Genomic DNA, 16,046 nt, shown 5'->3' with positions numbered 1-16,046 from the left:
CGTAATCCAAAAATGCCCTTCAGGTATTCATCTCAAAGCTCGTTCACAGCTATATTCAAGATGGCTGTCACTCTTTACGCCGAAGAGATGAACAACTGCGCACCGGACCGCAAGTTTGACGTTTGCAACGGGTGATGCAGATGTGGCAGCTGCAGCGAGCCAAAATTTTCAGCTGTTCCAAGCGATGTCGTGATGTGGGTGTTTGCAAAGTGCGGGATTACGCTGCACGACGATGTTAGAACGACGAGCTGTGGGACCGCAGCAGCGAACACGACGGCAGCGGTATTGAGGACAATGGAGGAAGTGTGGACGAGTAGTCCCGTGACTAATACATTTTCGTTTTGGGATGTGCCCACAGGCGGTCCCGTTGGTGGCAGCCGATAGCGGCTGGCGATGAGCACAGGTGGAGGTGGCAAGATAGTGCTATCACGTTCTATTATTGAAGGCCTAGTGTAAGTGACCTCCAAGTTTTTTCTTTAGAATTTCTATGTTGTGGGGGGGGGCTCAACTTACATTCGAGTCGGCTTACAGTCGTATAAATACGGTATGTCACGGCAAAGGAGATCTCAACCATACTCTTTGGAAATGCCCTCTTCCCCCCCCTGAAGAGAAAAAAAAATAGTCGCTTAACCAATGGGAGGCTTGCCTACTCAGTTCCGACTGGGAGATTCAGACAAAGGTCGTCTAACTGGGAGAAGACGCCGCCAGAAGCCAGGACTTTCTGGCCATCGTTTAGGCGAGGGGCCTACAGCCCCTCAGACTGTTAAAAATAAAAGTCTTACAATCCAATCCAATTTAAAGCAAAAGCAATTGCTGCCTCACTGTGGGCCTAATTAGTTAACCCTACCTCCAATCTCGGAGGACACCTCAGCTGTACTGCTAGAGAAGGAATGAAGGAGAGAGTGAAAGAAATAGGAGACAAAGAGGAACAGAGAAAAAGAGGAAAAAATCTGAGGGAGAGCCTCCCCCTTTAAGACAGTAAGGAGAACTCTATCAATTTTTTTTTTTTTAGCAAAATCTGATAGTTTGGCATTTCATGGCTTTGTTGCCGCTCGTCCGGGAGCGAAAGATGCATTCATTTCAAAGAAATTTGGATTCCAAGTTGAAAAAGTTATTCCCGCCCACCGATTCAAACTCTGTGCACTCTTATGACGTCACGGCGTACTCTTAAGACGTCACATGGCGGAGTGACGTGAAACGTGACGTAAACACAGACTCCGTGATTTCTGGCAGCTAGCGGCGAGTTCTAGCAGCAGCCAAAATGAAAGCTAACGCCGCCGCACGCTGAAGGCATCTATCGGGGGCCACTATACCGTCACTTCGTTTACGTTTGCACCGGCGTCTTGCCAGCGTTACGATGGATCCCGTTCCCGAACCCGCCAACAAAGTTCTCGCAAAAACTCCGGCCTGCATTTCAGTGACCACAGCCCCACAGAGTGTGCGATGCTTTTGAGGGAGCACGGTTAGGTTAGGCGCTGGCAGGTCGTTTCGCCCTTCCTCAGTGAGCAGCCGTTGCTAATTAAATATCTTGAACCCAGTGCAGGGAGTCGCGAGGGGCGAGGACACGGTCGGCACGTCGTGCCCATCGGAGGCTGGCCGAGGCTTTGGGGCCAATGGATTGCGATTCCTTGAAAGGCGCTGTTGCACGGTGCAGCAGGCGGCGTTGAGGAGGTTTTTCATGGTTGCAAGGGCCAGGTTATTATTATTTATTTTTTTTCTACAAGAAACGAAAGGGTGCTCAAGGGTGCTCGGGTTTAAAGTTGGCAGTTTGAAAGTAAAACCGATGCACGGCACTTCAACGGGTTTTGCGCGTTTCCGGAGGTAAGGGGTCCACTGGATGAGGTTCTCTTGCCCACTTGCATGTATACCTTCAGATGTGTACTGTCAATGGATTAAATTAGCAGAGAGCTCGAAGACAGCAGCTCCGCCCAACTGCCAAAGCTATTGAATGGAGCCGCAAACAAACAAGTTGGAGGAGAGCGGAGTCACGGTCTCACAGGTTACAAATCTCTTTTAAAGCGAGAGCTTTACTGGCCGCGAACTTGCGATTTCACCATGGCAGTGGTCTGAGGAGGCACACGACATCACAACGCGCGCCTCGCTGCGGAGCCGAACCGGTTTGGCGCGAAATAGAGACATCCTCCAAGTTTCCGCCAGTGCGATCAGAGTGCACCGAAGCCGCCGAACGCGACGGCGGTCAAGCGCAGTTGGAGTAGAGAGGGTCTCGCTTTGGCTGACGTGAGGTCGCCGTGCAGCGAGTGCGCGTTACGCCGGAGTATAAACGCGCCTTAACAGAGCCTGCGCTTAACCGCTAACCAATGTATTCGGTGGCGGCATCTATGGGAGCCTCTGAAACCACCCACACACTCACCGAATAAAAAAAAAAAGACTGTGCCGAGGCTCGGAATCGAACCAGGGCCTCTGACGTTTGAGGCTGAGACGCTACCACTCCGCCACGACGGCTGACGCTATAGCCATGAATAATGGCGCATCTAGTGAATGCACTTTTCCGATGCAGAAGTCTCCGCGCTTTCGCTACGGATATCCTGGCCTAACAGAGCTAGGCCATCAGCAATTTTTTCTTAACTGCCTTGTATCTTGTCTCCCGTCCGTAATAAACGATTTCCGTTAAGTAGTTCGAAGTTGACTGGCACAGCCAGGAACATTTCACCAGGCAAGCGTACGAAGACACAAGTGCTCTTTATACTGCTAACTGCCTTGTACGATCACCGATCATCGTACCATCATAGTTTTTCATCGACCGTGGCGATCATCTGACCAGCCTTAACAGGTTCCTTCAAATGTCAACTAGCACTTGAAGCGGCACTTGGAGTTTCTCTGCTGTTCGGCGCTTGTAAATCGAGGCGCGTCAAAAACAAAACCATGGGGCACGCAAAGCTCATAGACGCAAAGTGCCATAACATACTGAAACTCTTCTGGCCGCCTGTGGCGCCGCCAAGCATCGGTTTTCTTTGCTTCCAACATTCAGGTTGTCTTTTGTCTGTCTTCCTTTTGTAATAAAAGTGCACTATTGGTTTCAAAACAAAACTTACTGCAATATTGAACCACGCAACTTTGCTTCGTCAGCCTCAGATATTCGTGGCGTCCATGGAGTAAGGAAAATTCCTACAAGGTGGCGTCCATTGTTCTATGACGTCATCACGCTTGTACTTGCGAGACTGGCCTGTGGCGGCGATACCTGTATTTTGGTTCTTGCTATTTTCTACCTTACAAGAGCTTTGTTTTCAGTAAGAGTGGCATTTTTGTGATCAGAAGTTGGATTTCTAATGATACAAGTCAACTTCAATTTGTCCTCAGTGTCCCTTTAAGGGTATGACGCGACTCCATGAATTGCTCCAGTCAGCAGTTCCTCTTGCCCATGCAAACATGGACACTTTCCATTTTGTGTGAAAGACCAAATGACATACCATATAAACGCGTGTAGGGGCCGCATCCTGTTTTCCCGAAGGAAATATTTAAAAAAATAATATCCGTGTAAGGGAGAGGGACGCACCCAAACTTTCCACGACCCACGCAGGAATCGCCTTCGAAATGTACGCGCCATGGTCTCCGCGATCAGCTCCAACTGTGAGCAACGGTGCACTTGATCGTGGAGATGACACATGCGCACAGGAGCTTCCAGATGCCGCCCATGAATGGTGCCCGAGGCCGCATCTCATCATCATCATCATTGTCAACTTTTTGTTCTCCCACAAGCTCTTGTTGTCCATATCGGCATCAGTACCACCAGCTCCAGCCTTATGTGGCTGTGAAAGGCATGAGAGTTGCGGTAGCGCGTTAGCGCACCGTAGTTGTGACTTTCGCGTGCTGCCGCCAAGCGTTACAGTTTTAGCTACATGGCTGGGAGTCTGCTTTCGAACACTGCAAGTGTGCAGCGGGCAGGAAATTCGATGTGGCCGAAAAGTGCGTCCCACGGTGGTGCAACCAAGAGGATGCATTGAGGAACACAAGCTGCTAAAAGCGCGCTTTCCGAGGCAAGCCCTCTGCTAAGTGATGGAAGCATGGAACAGCGGCTATGTGTTGAGAGCGGACATGCTGCACGACTTCTTGTGGGATGAGCATGCATCAGAGCACAGCACCAGCTTGGAGTCAGAATACTCCGCGAGTGACGATTGAACATAGAATAAATGCCGCTTATTCCCTGATTTACTTGATTATTACTTAATTTTTTTTTTCGCGCATCGCGTGTATGGGCCGCACCCCAAAAATTGGCCCTCAAATCTGCCTACTGATCAACTATTTTGCGAATAGAACATTCTTCCGCAGTGTGCTTTGCCTCGCGTTAGGATAATAAACTATTTCCTTGCAAAGCCATGGTGCTTTAAGAACTTGAAGACGCTGCCGTGCAGCTACAATTTTAACAAAAAGGCGTGGATGACGTCTTCGCTCTTCAGCAATTCTTTGCAGCAGTTGGATTGCAAAATGGGTTCCAAGGCAAGGAAAATATCGCTTTTCGTGGACAATGCACCGTGCCACCCACCCGATACGTCGAGCCTGAGGAACGTAAAGGTTGTTTTTTTCCCCGCATAACTGCACAAGCCAGCTGCAGCCGCTGGATGCCGGCATCATTAAGTGCATGAAGCAAGGGTACCGGAAGCGGTTAGTGCAGCGTAGGCTGGCGGCTATGGAGCGCAGCGAGTCGGAAAGAAAGATCACTGCGCACGACGCCATGCATTTTATTGCCAGTTCGTGGAACGCAGTGTCGCAAAGCACAATCGCCAACGCGTTCAAGCACTGTGACTTTAAGCGAGAGACTGCCTCTTCTGATGCCGCTGCTGATGACAACGCCGGATTTTCTGCACAACGGAAGCTTTACGTTGTCGCGTAATAAAAAAGGGGAGGGCTCCCGATTAACTTCGACTACCTGGGGCCCTTTTACTAGCATCAGCGCCCCTGGATCTTGGCAAACTTGTCTCGTGGTGCACGTGTCCTCCCGTTGGTCCAACACTACTCGCACAGCTGCACTGCCTACAGTAAGCTTTCTAAGTTGCCACAGCAGGAAAACTGCAGCGGCAAGATCGCGCAGACAAAATGCCCAGACAGAGCCAAGGCAGCGTAACGAAAAGAAAGCAAGCAGGAAGATACTTCTCCCATCTGCACACACTGTGAGGCAGATCACTCACCGATGCATCCACTGGAAGCATGCAGCTAAGCGTCTGTTCTTCAAACAGCAGCTGGTCGTTGACCTCCTTGGCTGTTTTTGGAAGCGCCCGGAACTCCTGTGCAATGTTCAAAACTGGCATCAGCAGTTGGTCAGAAATGCATTTATTTCAATGACAAAAACAGCTAGGAAAAGAGACAAGGACAGGATGGGCGCTACATTTACAAGCCAACCAATCAGAATTCAGCAAATCCGCAAGCAATAAATATGCACACAAAAGCACTAAAAAGTGAGGAAGGCAACGAAACACGATAATGAGTGAAACGGAAAACAAAAAAAAAAACTGCAGAAGGCTTTACTGCAAAGCATGCGAGAAAGTAAAAAGCCGACTGTTAGGTGACCTTAAGCATCTCTGAAGGAATCAGCAGTGGCAGTGTTTGGGCTACAGTCAAATCTCACTGACACAATCCCAGCTGATAGGAATAATTTCAGGATGACACGAATTTGTACACTTTCCTGGTGACAGTGCATTGTGTACGATAAACAGAAATTCAGATGTTCCGAAAACTACCCCCTCCCCCCCCCCCCCCCTCAACTCACAATGTCGTGAGAGAGTGGGGTCGCATGGAGCTGCAAATAAATCCCGTCAGCCAAAAACATGTCTGCGTACACATATACCCTACTTAGGTTGTGGGATACATTGGTATCCCTCCTCGTCCGCCGCACCAGCCGCAATTGTGACTTCCACGTGCGCGCGCGCTGCCGGGAATATGGAGAGAAGGCCCCCCTGCGACTCTGCTGATTTCCGCCCCAGCTCTGACGTGACGTCACGGCAGCGCGCTGCCTACTGCGGAGAAGGTTGCATGCGTGAGCATGACGGCAACGATTTGCTGCTAGGGAGGCAATGTCTGAGGGGATAAAAGGAGGAACTCACGGCGGGAAATGCTCTCTCGCTGCTGGACCTGACCTGAGTGCCCCGAGGAACCCTTTCGCTCCCCGCCGGCCCCCGAACCCAACGCCGGTCAGCGTCAATGACTTGGTGACCTACTGAACAACTATTCTGCGAATAGAACATTCTTCCGCAGTGTGCTTTGCCTCGCGTTAGGATAATAAACTATTTCCTTGCCAAGCCACGGTGCTTTAAGAACTTGAAGACGCTGCCGTGCAGCTACAATTTTAACAAAAAGGCGTGGATGACGTCTTCGCTCATCAGCAATTCTTTGAAGCAGTTGGATTGCAAAATGGGTTCCAAGGCAAGGAAAATATCGCTTTTCGTGGACAACGCACTGTGCCACCTACCCGATACGTCCAGCCTGAGGAACATAAAGGTTGTTTTTTTCCCCGCATAACTGCACAAGCCAGCTGCAGCCGCTGGATGCCGGCATCATTAAGTGCATGAAGCAAGGGTACCGGAAGCGGTTAGTGCAGCGTAGGCTGGCGGCTATGGAGCGCAGCGAGTCGGAAAGAAAGATCACTGCGCACGACGCCATGCATTTTATTGCCAGTTCGTGGAACGCAGTGTCGCAAAGCACAATCGCCAACCCGTTCAAGTACTGTGGCTTTAATCGAGAGACTGCCTCCGCTGCTGGGGACGCAACGACCTCGATGCCATTTGAGGCCGATGCAGTCTTCACCGACTACGATTTCGAGGGTTTAAACCTCGCCACGACCTTCGCCGAGTACGTGGAGGCCGACGACAACGTTGCGATCTGCGGCGAGGTGTCGCTGGATGATGCAATCGCGGAGACTGCCTAGTGCCGACACCACTGCGACGTCGGACGAGGACAACGCCGCCGCCACAGAGGCCGTGCCTGTGCCTACCACGTTCGCCGAGGTTCTACGGCACATAGACGGCATCCAGAACTTCATCTGTTCACGCGACACCACAGAGGACCGCCTTTTGGACGTTGCCCAACTCGAGCGAAAGCTTTTGCAAGTTCACGGATCAAACAAGGTCCAAAAGAAACTGGCCGACCCCGAAACTGGGGGTCGGCTTCACGGTAATGCGCGACGGCCTCCCTCGTGGAGTCCCTCATCCCCATCGTCATTAACGCTTCTCAAGCCGATGAGGGGCTAACAAAAGACATAGCTAAATCCACATTCATAGCCTGTTCATTCTTCCCCACGGCATTGGCCATGTTTTCTTCAGCCAGCGTTCTTGAGCCAGTGCCTTGCTGGCACACCGGTCGATGCTCATACCGGAATCCTTCCGAGGCCACTGCACTGATGCAGTGAAGGCTCACCTCGCAGAGACCGGTACCAACCTCGTTATAGTACTTGGCGGCATGACGTCCATGCTATAGTCACTCGACATGTGCCTGAACAAGCCGTTCAAGGCACACGTAAAGCAGCTGTATGCCCAGTGGATGGCCGACATCCTTTACACCCTCACACTGACGGGGGACGCATGTGAAGGCCCGATATTCCATTGCTGTGCCAGTGGACTGTGGAAGCGTGGAAAGCGATAGCGGCAGACTTGGTGCGTAAAAGCTTTAAAAAATGTGCCATCAGTAACAGCTTGGATGGTTCCGAGGACGACTACGTCTTTGAGAGTGGCGATGAAGCCTCGGATGGCCGCAGCGAGAGTGGAGACGATTGAAAATTGGATAACCAGTGACGTGGTGGTGGTCGTTTGAATACCGTAAAAACCCACGTATAGTACAAGGTTTTTTTCCTATTATTAGCACCTCAAATTTCCGCCTCATATTATTTACGGATCCAAAAAAAATCTCAGTTTTGCTCGAAGTTTTGGTTTCGTTATTGCCGCGTGGCTACGGCTTGGCTTTGTTATTGATGTGTGGCTACGGCTTGGCTTCGTTACTCGTGACAGCGAGGCTAGGGCTAGCGTGGCCTTCCTGACAGCGTACGTGCCGACGCATCAGAAACTAGTGGAAAGTGAACTAAAGCTAAAATTAATAGCTTATGCCAATTTCAGCCTAAGTTATGCAATAGGAAACTTTTGAAAGGAAAGGTCCATTTGGGTACCCAAGACAGATAACCTTCTCAGTAAATTTTTTCCTGTGGCCATTGCATTTACCTTTGTGTCATGTGACTCACAAGATTCCCTTTCTAGCAAAAAAAAAGAAAATATAGCAATAGCAAGAACAGGACCGGAGATATTAATCTTTCAAAAATGCAACACCACCAAAATTAGGGGGTTGTGAGAAGCACTCAAGCCTCACAGCATATTTAATCAGGAAAAAAAACCCCAAAAACCTTCGCATGCTTTCAAAATGCACCAGGAGCATAGTCAGGGTGCATGCTGTCGCGGTGCTTCTTTTTTTCCGCTTTAGCAAAGCCAAGCGAAGCCGCCCGCTTCTTCGCAGAATGTGTGTTACGGCGCAAGTCCTTTTCTTCAGCTCTCCTGGAGACAGCTGCTGGCACGCTCGCGTTGCATTCTTGCAGAATTGCTGTTGCTGTATGCTTGCAGCCGGCATTGAAGCGCAGCACAGCTTCTGCTGTGGCTACTTCCACAGCAAACAGTGATGAATGCCGCTCTTTGTGGATCAAGGTCCAGATGATCGAGTGGAAGCTCTCATTTGAATTCTGGGTCTTCCCCTGAATGCACCTCCGCAGCAGGCTCTTCTCTGATAAGCGACTGTACAAGGGCAAAAGAGCTTCAGCCACATCGCTTGGCAGACTGTACTTATGCTTCGGTTGGGGCACCTCTTTTGCTTTTGCAGCGTTGTGGCGGCACCAAGACTGCTCACCAGTGGGACACAAAGTGTGATTGGGGCAGTCATGAGTAGACGTGATGTGGTAATATGTCGCCATCACGGCTCGCTGCATGGCATCCACATTAACTACGTTTGACCTTAGCGCTCGGCCATAATATATAGCTAGCTTGTCAACTAGATCAGCTGTGAGCCTTCCTCTGCCACCAAGACTTTGTTTTCCTGCACCCTTGTGCCTCTGCAAGAGGTTGCACAAAGCTGCTCCCTTACGCTTGTGCACATGGTTTATGCAATCCCCCTTGACTACTTCAATGTAGCCATTGATTTTAGCATCTTGAAGGGCATTAAACGTGCGACTGTCCCCATCGCATAACATCGTTCTGTAGTGCATGTTGTGGCGCTGTAGAGACCTCTCAAATAGAATTTTGCCTGCCTCTACCTCCATTTGGCCAGCCTTGCAGTTGGTGTTCTTTTGGCACTCGTGGCGCGATCTCCAGAGTTCATAGCCGTCAGTGTTCGGCTTTGGGCCAGTTTCACAGCCCAGACAAAAGTTTGACGGCACCACATAATCGAGTACATAACCAGTGAAGAGTTCCACTACGGCACCGACGCCTATATGTGACGAGTGCCCGCGCGTCATCCATGTGCAGTCGTAACACACGGCAATGTTCCCCCTGTGTCCAAAACACAAGTCGTCATATACCTTTGCCACTACCTGCGCGGCCTGTGCCATAGCTGCCGCGGCTGCTCAAGTAGCAGCAGGCTGTAGTGTTTTTTTTAAGTGCCGTTGAAACGTCTTGTTGTGCATGCCACGCCGCAACAATCCCATCGCCGAAAAGATATCGTTCATTGCTGTCTGGGCGTTACCAGTCGACAGCATTGCTCGACTAGCAAGAATATTGAGCTCGAAAGGATTGCACTTTTTCTCACAGTCAACCCTCCGCGAGTTCCACTCGGCCGCAATCTCACCACAGTTGTCACATAGCACGATCAGTTTCACGGCGAGGCCATAGCTCTGGTCGCTGGTAATCAACCTCACGCATCCGCGACACGTTTTGCACCGCATGGCATCCAAGAGGACGTTCGCAACACTGAGGTCAATTATTGCATAGGAGGCTGTTCAGTCTGCGTCTGATCCTGCAGACGCACCACTTGCATCGGCGAACAGCGCAGTCTTTCGTGCCGGTGCCGGCGTCGATTCCAGTCGATCAAGTGTAGACTGCTCACGGGCACTCGCTTGAGTTATGTCACTGTTAGTGACAGGCGCGGTGTCAATTCGTACGCGACTACAATCGGCACGAAGAACACCGCCGTTATCCAGCGGAGACGCAGAAGCGTCGCTGCCCGCAACATGGCAGTCACGCAATCCCGTACCACTGGCGCTTGCTTGTTGCACAGTATGCAACAATGTCGTGTCATTAACACGTTTTTTTCCTTTTGCACGCTTTCGCCCAGACTTGTGCACAGAGCGGTACTTCTTCGCGCCTCCTGGCATGGTTCTCGCGTTGCACTAGCGTGGTTACGGTGGCTAGAGGGTGAGGTGAGAGTTTCGCAGCGGGCCCTGCACGGAAGCGTGTGTCGTAGTCATTCATGCTATTGACAGGTGGCGCCCGCGTCGAGTATTAGATGCCTTTCGGCCTCTCTCCGGCTGGCAAACGTTTGTCAGGTGGATGCGCCTCTGTGCTCCTGTACGTTTTCTCGCTGCGTTGCTAGCAATCAGTCTTTTTTTTCTGATTACGCTTACCCATTGTAACCTTAACGTGTCATGAGCACACAGGTAAGAATGGAGAGACGTGTCAACCGTCAAACGCATTGCTTTGCGCCCGGGTGCACGTCAGGATATGTCTCCACCAGAAACAAGGGCAAAAAAGTCTCCACTTTTGCTGCCCCGAGCGATGAAGAAAGGCTAAAAGTGTGGCAACGGGCGGTACCACGTACAGACAGGCCCCTGGAGAAAACATCTGTGCTCTGTGAATTGCACTTCGAGCAAAGGCTCATCGTGCGAGACTACATCCACGTTGTGAATGGGGAGACCATAAGGATTCCCCGCGGCCGGCCATGCCTGTCTGAGGACGCCGTTCCCACGCTGTTTCCTAACACTTCAGCGTATCTTTCGAAGAGGCTGCCTGTGAAGAGGAAGTCAAGAACATCGAGAGGCGAGGTGCTCGGGAAACGAAGAAAAGGGATCGACGGCTCGCAATGCGAGGTTGCTTCGTTCGTGGCTGACAGCACCCGGGACTCCGTGGCAACTGACGACGACGCAGCAGCGGATGGCACAGCGATTCATTACGCCTGCAGCCGAAAAAAATTGGACAAGTTAACGGGTGAAAATCTTCCAAGTGAATTCTGGTCGAGGAACGTTGTCGCAGAAGCGCCCAAGTCACTTGCATTCAGTGTTTTTTCTCAGGCAGGTGTTAGCGTGTGCTTTAGAAAGCTAGTGTTGTGCTCGGCGGAAAATACACACTATCAGTGTGCCGTGTTCGTCCAGGGCGCAGCGTTGAAACAAGTCGACGTGTTTAACCCCCAAGGTGTGGAAAACCTGCTTCAGTTGGTTGATCAAATGAGTGTGTGTCCTGGATTTGAGCAGAGCTTGGCGCCGAGTGAACTGCATCAAAGCCGCAGCTGAGTAAATTACAGGCTGCACGGAAATAAGCTGCACAGCAAAGGCTGCCGAGGAGTCTCCCAAGGTGAGAAGCCATGCATTCAGTGCAAGTACCTGCGGAAGCTTTTAGTAAATCAAGCTTGCTATAAGAAGAGGAAGGCGAGGGCGGCTCCTGTTTCCAATGCATCAAAGAAAGTTGTGAAGTGCAACCTACAGCTGCGTCGCGAAAAGGAGAAGGTTGCTAAGCTGAAAACAATGATGACAGCAGTGAAAGAAGAAAATGCCGCTATTTCAGAGGGGAAGCTGGAGAAGAGCCTCTCTGGACTGCCTGAAAAGCAGCGGCAACAAGTTCAAGCATGCTTTCAAGCATCAAAAAGAAAAGGCACGCAGGGAATGACGTATAGCCAAGAATGGGCATTGGAGTGCATCCTAATGAAAATAAGGAGCCCCAAGCTATACGAGTACATACGTAAGCAAAAGGTGATGGTACTCCCTAGCAAGAGTTGCCTGCACAAGTATATGAAGGGCTATAAGAGCTCTTTTGGCCTCAATGAGAATATGTTTGCCGCAATCGCCGAAAAAACCAAGGGCATGAATCAGTTTGAGAGGCATGGAGGCATTCTGATTGACGAAATGAAGCTTTCAGAAAGCCTGAAAGTGACAAACAGTGGTTTTATTGAGGGCTTCGTTGATCTGGGTGCTTACACTTCTCCAGACCAAAGCAAAGAGACCTGTGACCATGGTCTAGTGGTATTATTTCAGCCATTTTCTGGCAACTTCCAGCAGATCCTTGCCACCTTTGGTTCACATAGCAATGTGAAAGCAGATGTTCTTTCAAAGATTGTGGTTGACATCAAACTAGCAGCTGAAAAATCCGGCCTTTTCGTGGATTTTGTTACAACAGACGCTGCATCATGGAACAGGAGCATGTGGCGTGCTTTCGGCATCGAAGGGACCGCCAAGAAGATAGTCTGCAAGGTCAAGCACCCTGCAGACGACAAAAGAAGTCTGCACATTTTGTCGGACTTTCCTCATCTGATTAAATGTGTACGTAATTCTGTTGTGTCCAAAGGCTTTCACACACCTGAAGGATACGTTAGAATGGATGTGGTAAGAGAAGCCTGGAAATGTGACAACAGGGATGTTGTAAGGCTAAAAGCAATGCCACATGTAACTAGGGCAGTCATTGAGCCGAATAGATTCGAGAAAATGAAGGTCAACTTTGCTTTTTCACTATTTAGCGACGAGGTACTGAGAGGGCTCTATGCGTACCAAGATGACATTGAATGGGTGTGCGGTGCTGGCTCGAGTGCAGCAACAGCATCATTTGTAAGGCGGATGTCTAAGCTGATAGCAGCTATGACATCCAGGTGCAGTCGTGGTGCTATGCGCACTGGTTCAAAAAGTCGCACCGAGGTGAAGGATTTCTTAGCCTACATAGACGCCTGGGAAGCACAAATAGGGAAAGTAGGCTTTCTTACACAAGGCACAGCTGAAGGGCTTTGTGTTACGCTGACAAGCACAATGTCCCTTCTTGATTACCTCACAGAAGAGCTTGACTACAAGTACCTAATGACCTCTCGTTTGAGGCAGGATCGCTTAGAAAATATATTCTGTATCCTTAGGCAAATGTCAGGCAATAATGATCACCCTACAGCGTCGCAGTTTTTGATATCAGTGAATTGCTTGTCATTTTGTAGCTTAGCGAAGGCCCCGCCAAATGGAAATGTGTCGCCCTCATTGATGAAGAGCCATCTCTCGGCAACCAGTGAAAGGCCAGGAAGCATTCAAGGAAAGCTTGATCAGCTGATGGATATTGGGTGCTTGAACGAAGTTCATGAGGTGCTTGTATCTTGCGATCTACTTGCTGATCATGATGCCACTGTAGCAATAACGAGTGACTTGCATATTTCCTACTATGTCGCAGGATATGTTGCTCGGAAAATGCTCAGCAAAACAAAGTGCCATGACTGCTCTAGAGCACTGCTCCTTCCAGCTGGCTCTCAACTTCCAAAGGAAGCTTGCCTGACACAAGAGGTTGATAATGGAGGCTTGCTATATCCATCTCAGGAGCTTCAGAAATTGATTGTGAAGCTAGAGGATTCGTTCACACATTGTTTCAGTGTCAATAGGCTAAATGCCAACAGTGTGATGGATTCGATTTCCTCTTTGGCAAGGAACTGGCTAAGTACAGTTGGCTGCGACAAACACAGCACAGAAGTAACAAATCATGTTGTGAAGTTTTATGCACTAACAAGGCTACATTTTCTAGTACAAGCACAGAACAAGGCTAGAGAGGGAAAGAGGCAAAGAATGCGGCACCTTAAGCTGAGGCATGTTACCTGAGGGTGTGTTGTCCCTTGCATGGTGCGTTAATTTTTTGTGTTCTGTTTTAGGCTGCATCACTTGTTTGCCCTTACTGGCTGGCTTTGCCCAAATACTTGTCCATCCCTGCAATAAAATTTTGTGGTGTACTGCAAGGGCTTTGTTGCTTTTTATGGCTTGAGAAAAACACTGGCTCACAGCCGAGAGAAATCCAGCGCTTTTTTCGGCAACAACTTGTTGCGTTTTTTCACAGGCAAAAATAGCTAAAGAAAATTTTTGGCGAGAGCCTCGTACCCTTCGGCTTTACTCGCGCGTCTAGTACGTTTGCATGTAATGCTATGCTTGTTAACTTCCTGTTTAGAATGACTGGCTACGTCGGCTGATTAGCATTTTATGTTCCTGTGGTGGGCAAGCATCACATAGTCAACACATGCTCCTCGACGCTAAAACAATGCAACACTACCTCGCTCACGGAGCGCGCGAGCAGCGGTAGCGAGCCGCCGGCGCGATCTAAATGTCGACAGCAGCGCCGCCGCTGCAAGCATGATACCTTGCTACACTCCGCGCCGGCCGATGCTCTCACCTCCCCTTCTAGCCACCGTAGCGTGGTCGGCAGATAGACAAAATGGCGTCGCCGGGCGTCAGCTTTCCATGGCTAGCTTGCCGGAACCAACCAGACGACGCCATTTGGATCACATGCCTAAACCGACCAATAGCAGCACGCGCCGCTATTTATGTTTTCTTTCGTTTTCTGGCAAAGGCGGCATGTACAGGGTTGCTGCTCGAAAAAAAAATAAGCCGAAAGCCCGCGCTTTTGAACGAGACCAAAATGGCCGCGGTAGAGCACGTAGTTTCGATGAACCGGGCTATCGAAATTGGGTGTCGTTTGTCCACAATTTAAAGGGCAGTGGGTGTGGTACTGCATTTTTTAATCGCTATAACTTCTTAATTACGTGGGGTATAATGATGAAAATTTGCATACAGATGCGGAATGGTGCGAGGAACACGGAAATTAAAAGATTGAAAATCTGATTTTTGGGCCGATTTTCGGTGCCAAAGAGCCGTGTGCCCCCTTAATGCTGACGAAACGGGCCTGTTCTGGCAAATGCTTCCACGACAAACGCTCGACACGTGCGGAGACAAGTGCCACGGCAGCAAGCAAGGCAAGGCTCGTATCACAGTTCTGTTGGCTGCCAATATGGACGGAAGCACGAAGCTGTGGCCACTTGTCATAGGCAAGTTCCAAACTCCGAGGTGCATGCGCAACTGCCCCAGCATTCCGGTTACATATGCCTGGAACAAGAAATCGTGGATGACTCGGGATATATTCCAAAAATGGTTGAAGGCATGGGACTCCGAGCTGACACGTCAAGGCCTGACGGTTTGCCTCATCGTTGACAATTGCACAGCACACCACACCGATGTCCAGCTGAGCAATATTGAAATTATTTTTTTGCCGCCAAACACGACGTCGAAGCTGCACCATTGGACCAGGGCATTATTCGTGCTTTCAAGTCCATTTATAAGCGTCGGCTCATCGACATATTGCTGATAAAGCTGCGAATGGGCCAAGAGCTAAAGATTGACCTTTTGGGTGCCATTCAAATGCTGAAAGCCTCGTGGGACAGCGTCAAGCAGTCGACAATAGTTCACTGCTTTCCGCATGCGGGTTTCGTGAGCCGCATTGAAGTAGCTTCCGAGGAAGCAACCGAAGATTTGGCGTTGGACGGCACAGAGGAAGAATGCCAGCTCGAAGAAACCTAGAGCCAGCTGGAGCGCTTTGTCGGTGCTGTGCCGCACAGCATATGCATTGACGACTTCGTTGGCGGTGACGACAGCATTGGACCAGTGGTGGAGTTAACAGACGTGGAGATCGTGGCAGAAGTTACTGCTGAGTGGCCAAACGAAGACGCTGCCGAGGCTGATCCCGCAAACGCTGATGTTGCCCCGCTCCTGACTGCAACTGAGGCTGTAGCTGCCTTGGCCCTTGGCTACTGCGGCGCAATAGAAGGCACGGGACTATCTCTCGTGGACCGTTTGGACTATGTTGAGGACGCCGTGGTCAAGCACGCAGTTGCCAATATGAAGGAGGCTACACTGCTACAGTACTTTCAGCCCACGAAATAAATACTTTGTTTGAGGCTTCAAGTGAGTATCTATTGCGCCACGATTTGTTCATTGATTGATTTATGCTAGTTTTTGACGCGTTTTCTACGTGATTTTATATATCGAATTCTGGCTACATCGAACTATTTTGCGATCACCACGCCGTTCGATATATCGAGGTTCGACTGTAATCGCGAATCATTTTAATGAATATTTC

The 16,046-nt window shown here is 50.0% G+C and overlaps 1 protein-coding gene and 1 pseudogene across 8 annotated transcripts in view; one reads left to right on the top strand and one right to left on the bottom strand.

Annotated features, from left to right (window-relative positions):
• The window catches only part of LOC144113260 (structural maintenance of chromosomes protein 5-like), a 77,972-nt gene that overhangs the window by 42,098 nt on the left and 19,828 nt on the right, over positions 1-16,046 (bottom strand). For 6 of the 8 annotated variants that reach the window (XM_077646236.1, XM_077646241.1, XM_077646242.1 and 3 more), the window contains one exon: positions 5,145-5,240. In XM_077646236.1, coding sequence (XP_077502362.1) covers positions 5,145-5,240 — 96 coding nt within the window. Of the gene's footprint in view, positions 1-5,144; positions 5,241-13,740; positions 13,850-16,046 lie in introns of all 8 variants that reach the window. The other 2 variants (XM_077646240.1, XM_077646243.1) reach the window with 1 other exon arrangement.
• Positions 15,287-15,850, top strand: LOC144116108 (uncharacterized; annotated as a pseudogene).

The sequence above is a fragment of the Amblyomma americanum genome, chromosome 1, assembly GCF_052857255.1.
Source record: "Amblyomma americanum isolate KBUSLIRL-KWMA chromosome 1, ASM5285725v1, whole genome shotgun sequence".
NCBI lineage: Eukaryota > Metazoa > Arthropoda > Arachnida > Ixodida > Ixodidae > Amblyomma > Amblyomma americanum.
This window is presented reverse-complemented; position numbering and strand designations above follow the sequence as displayed.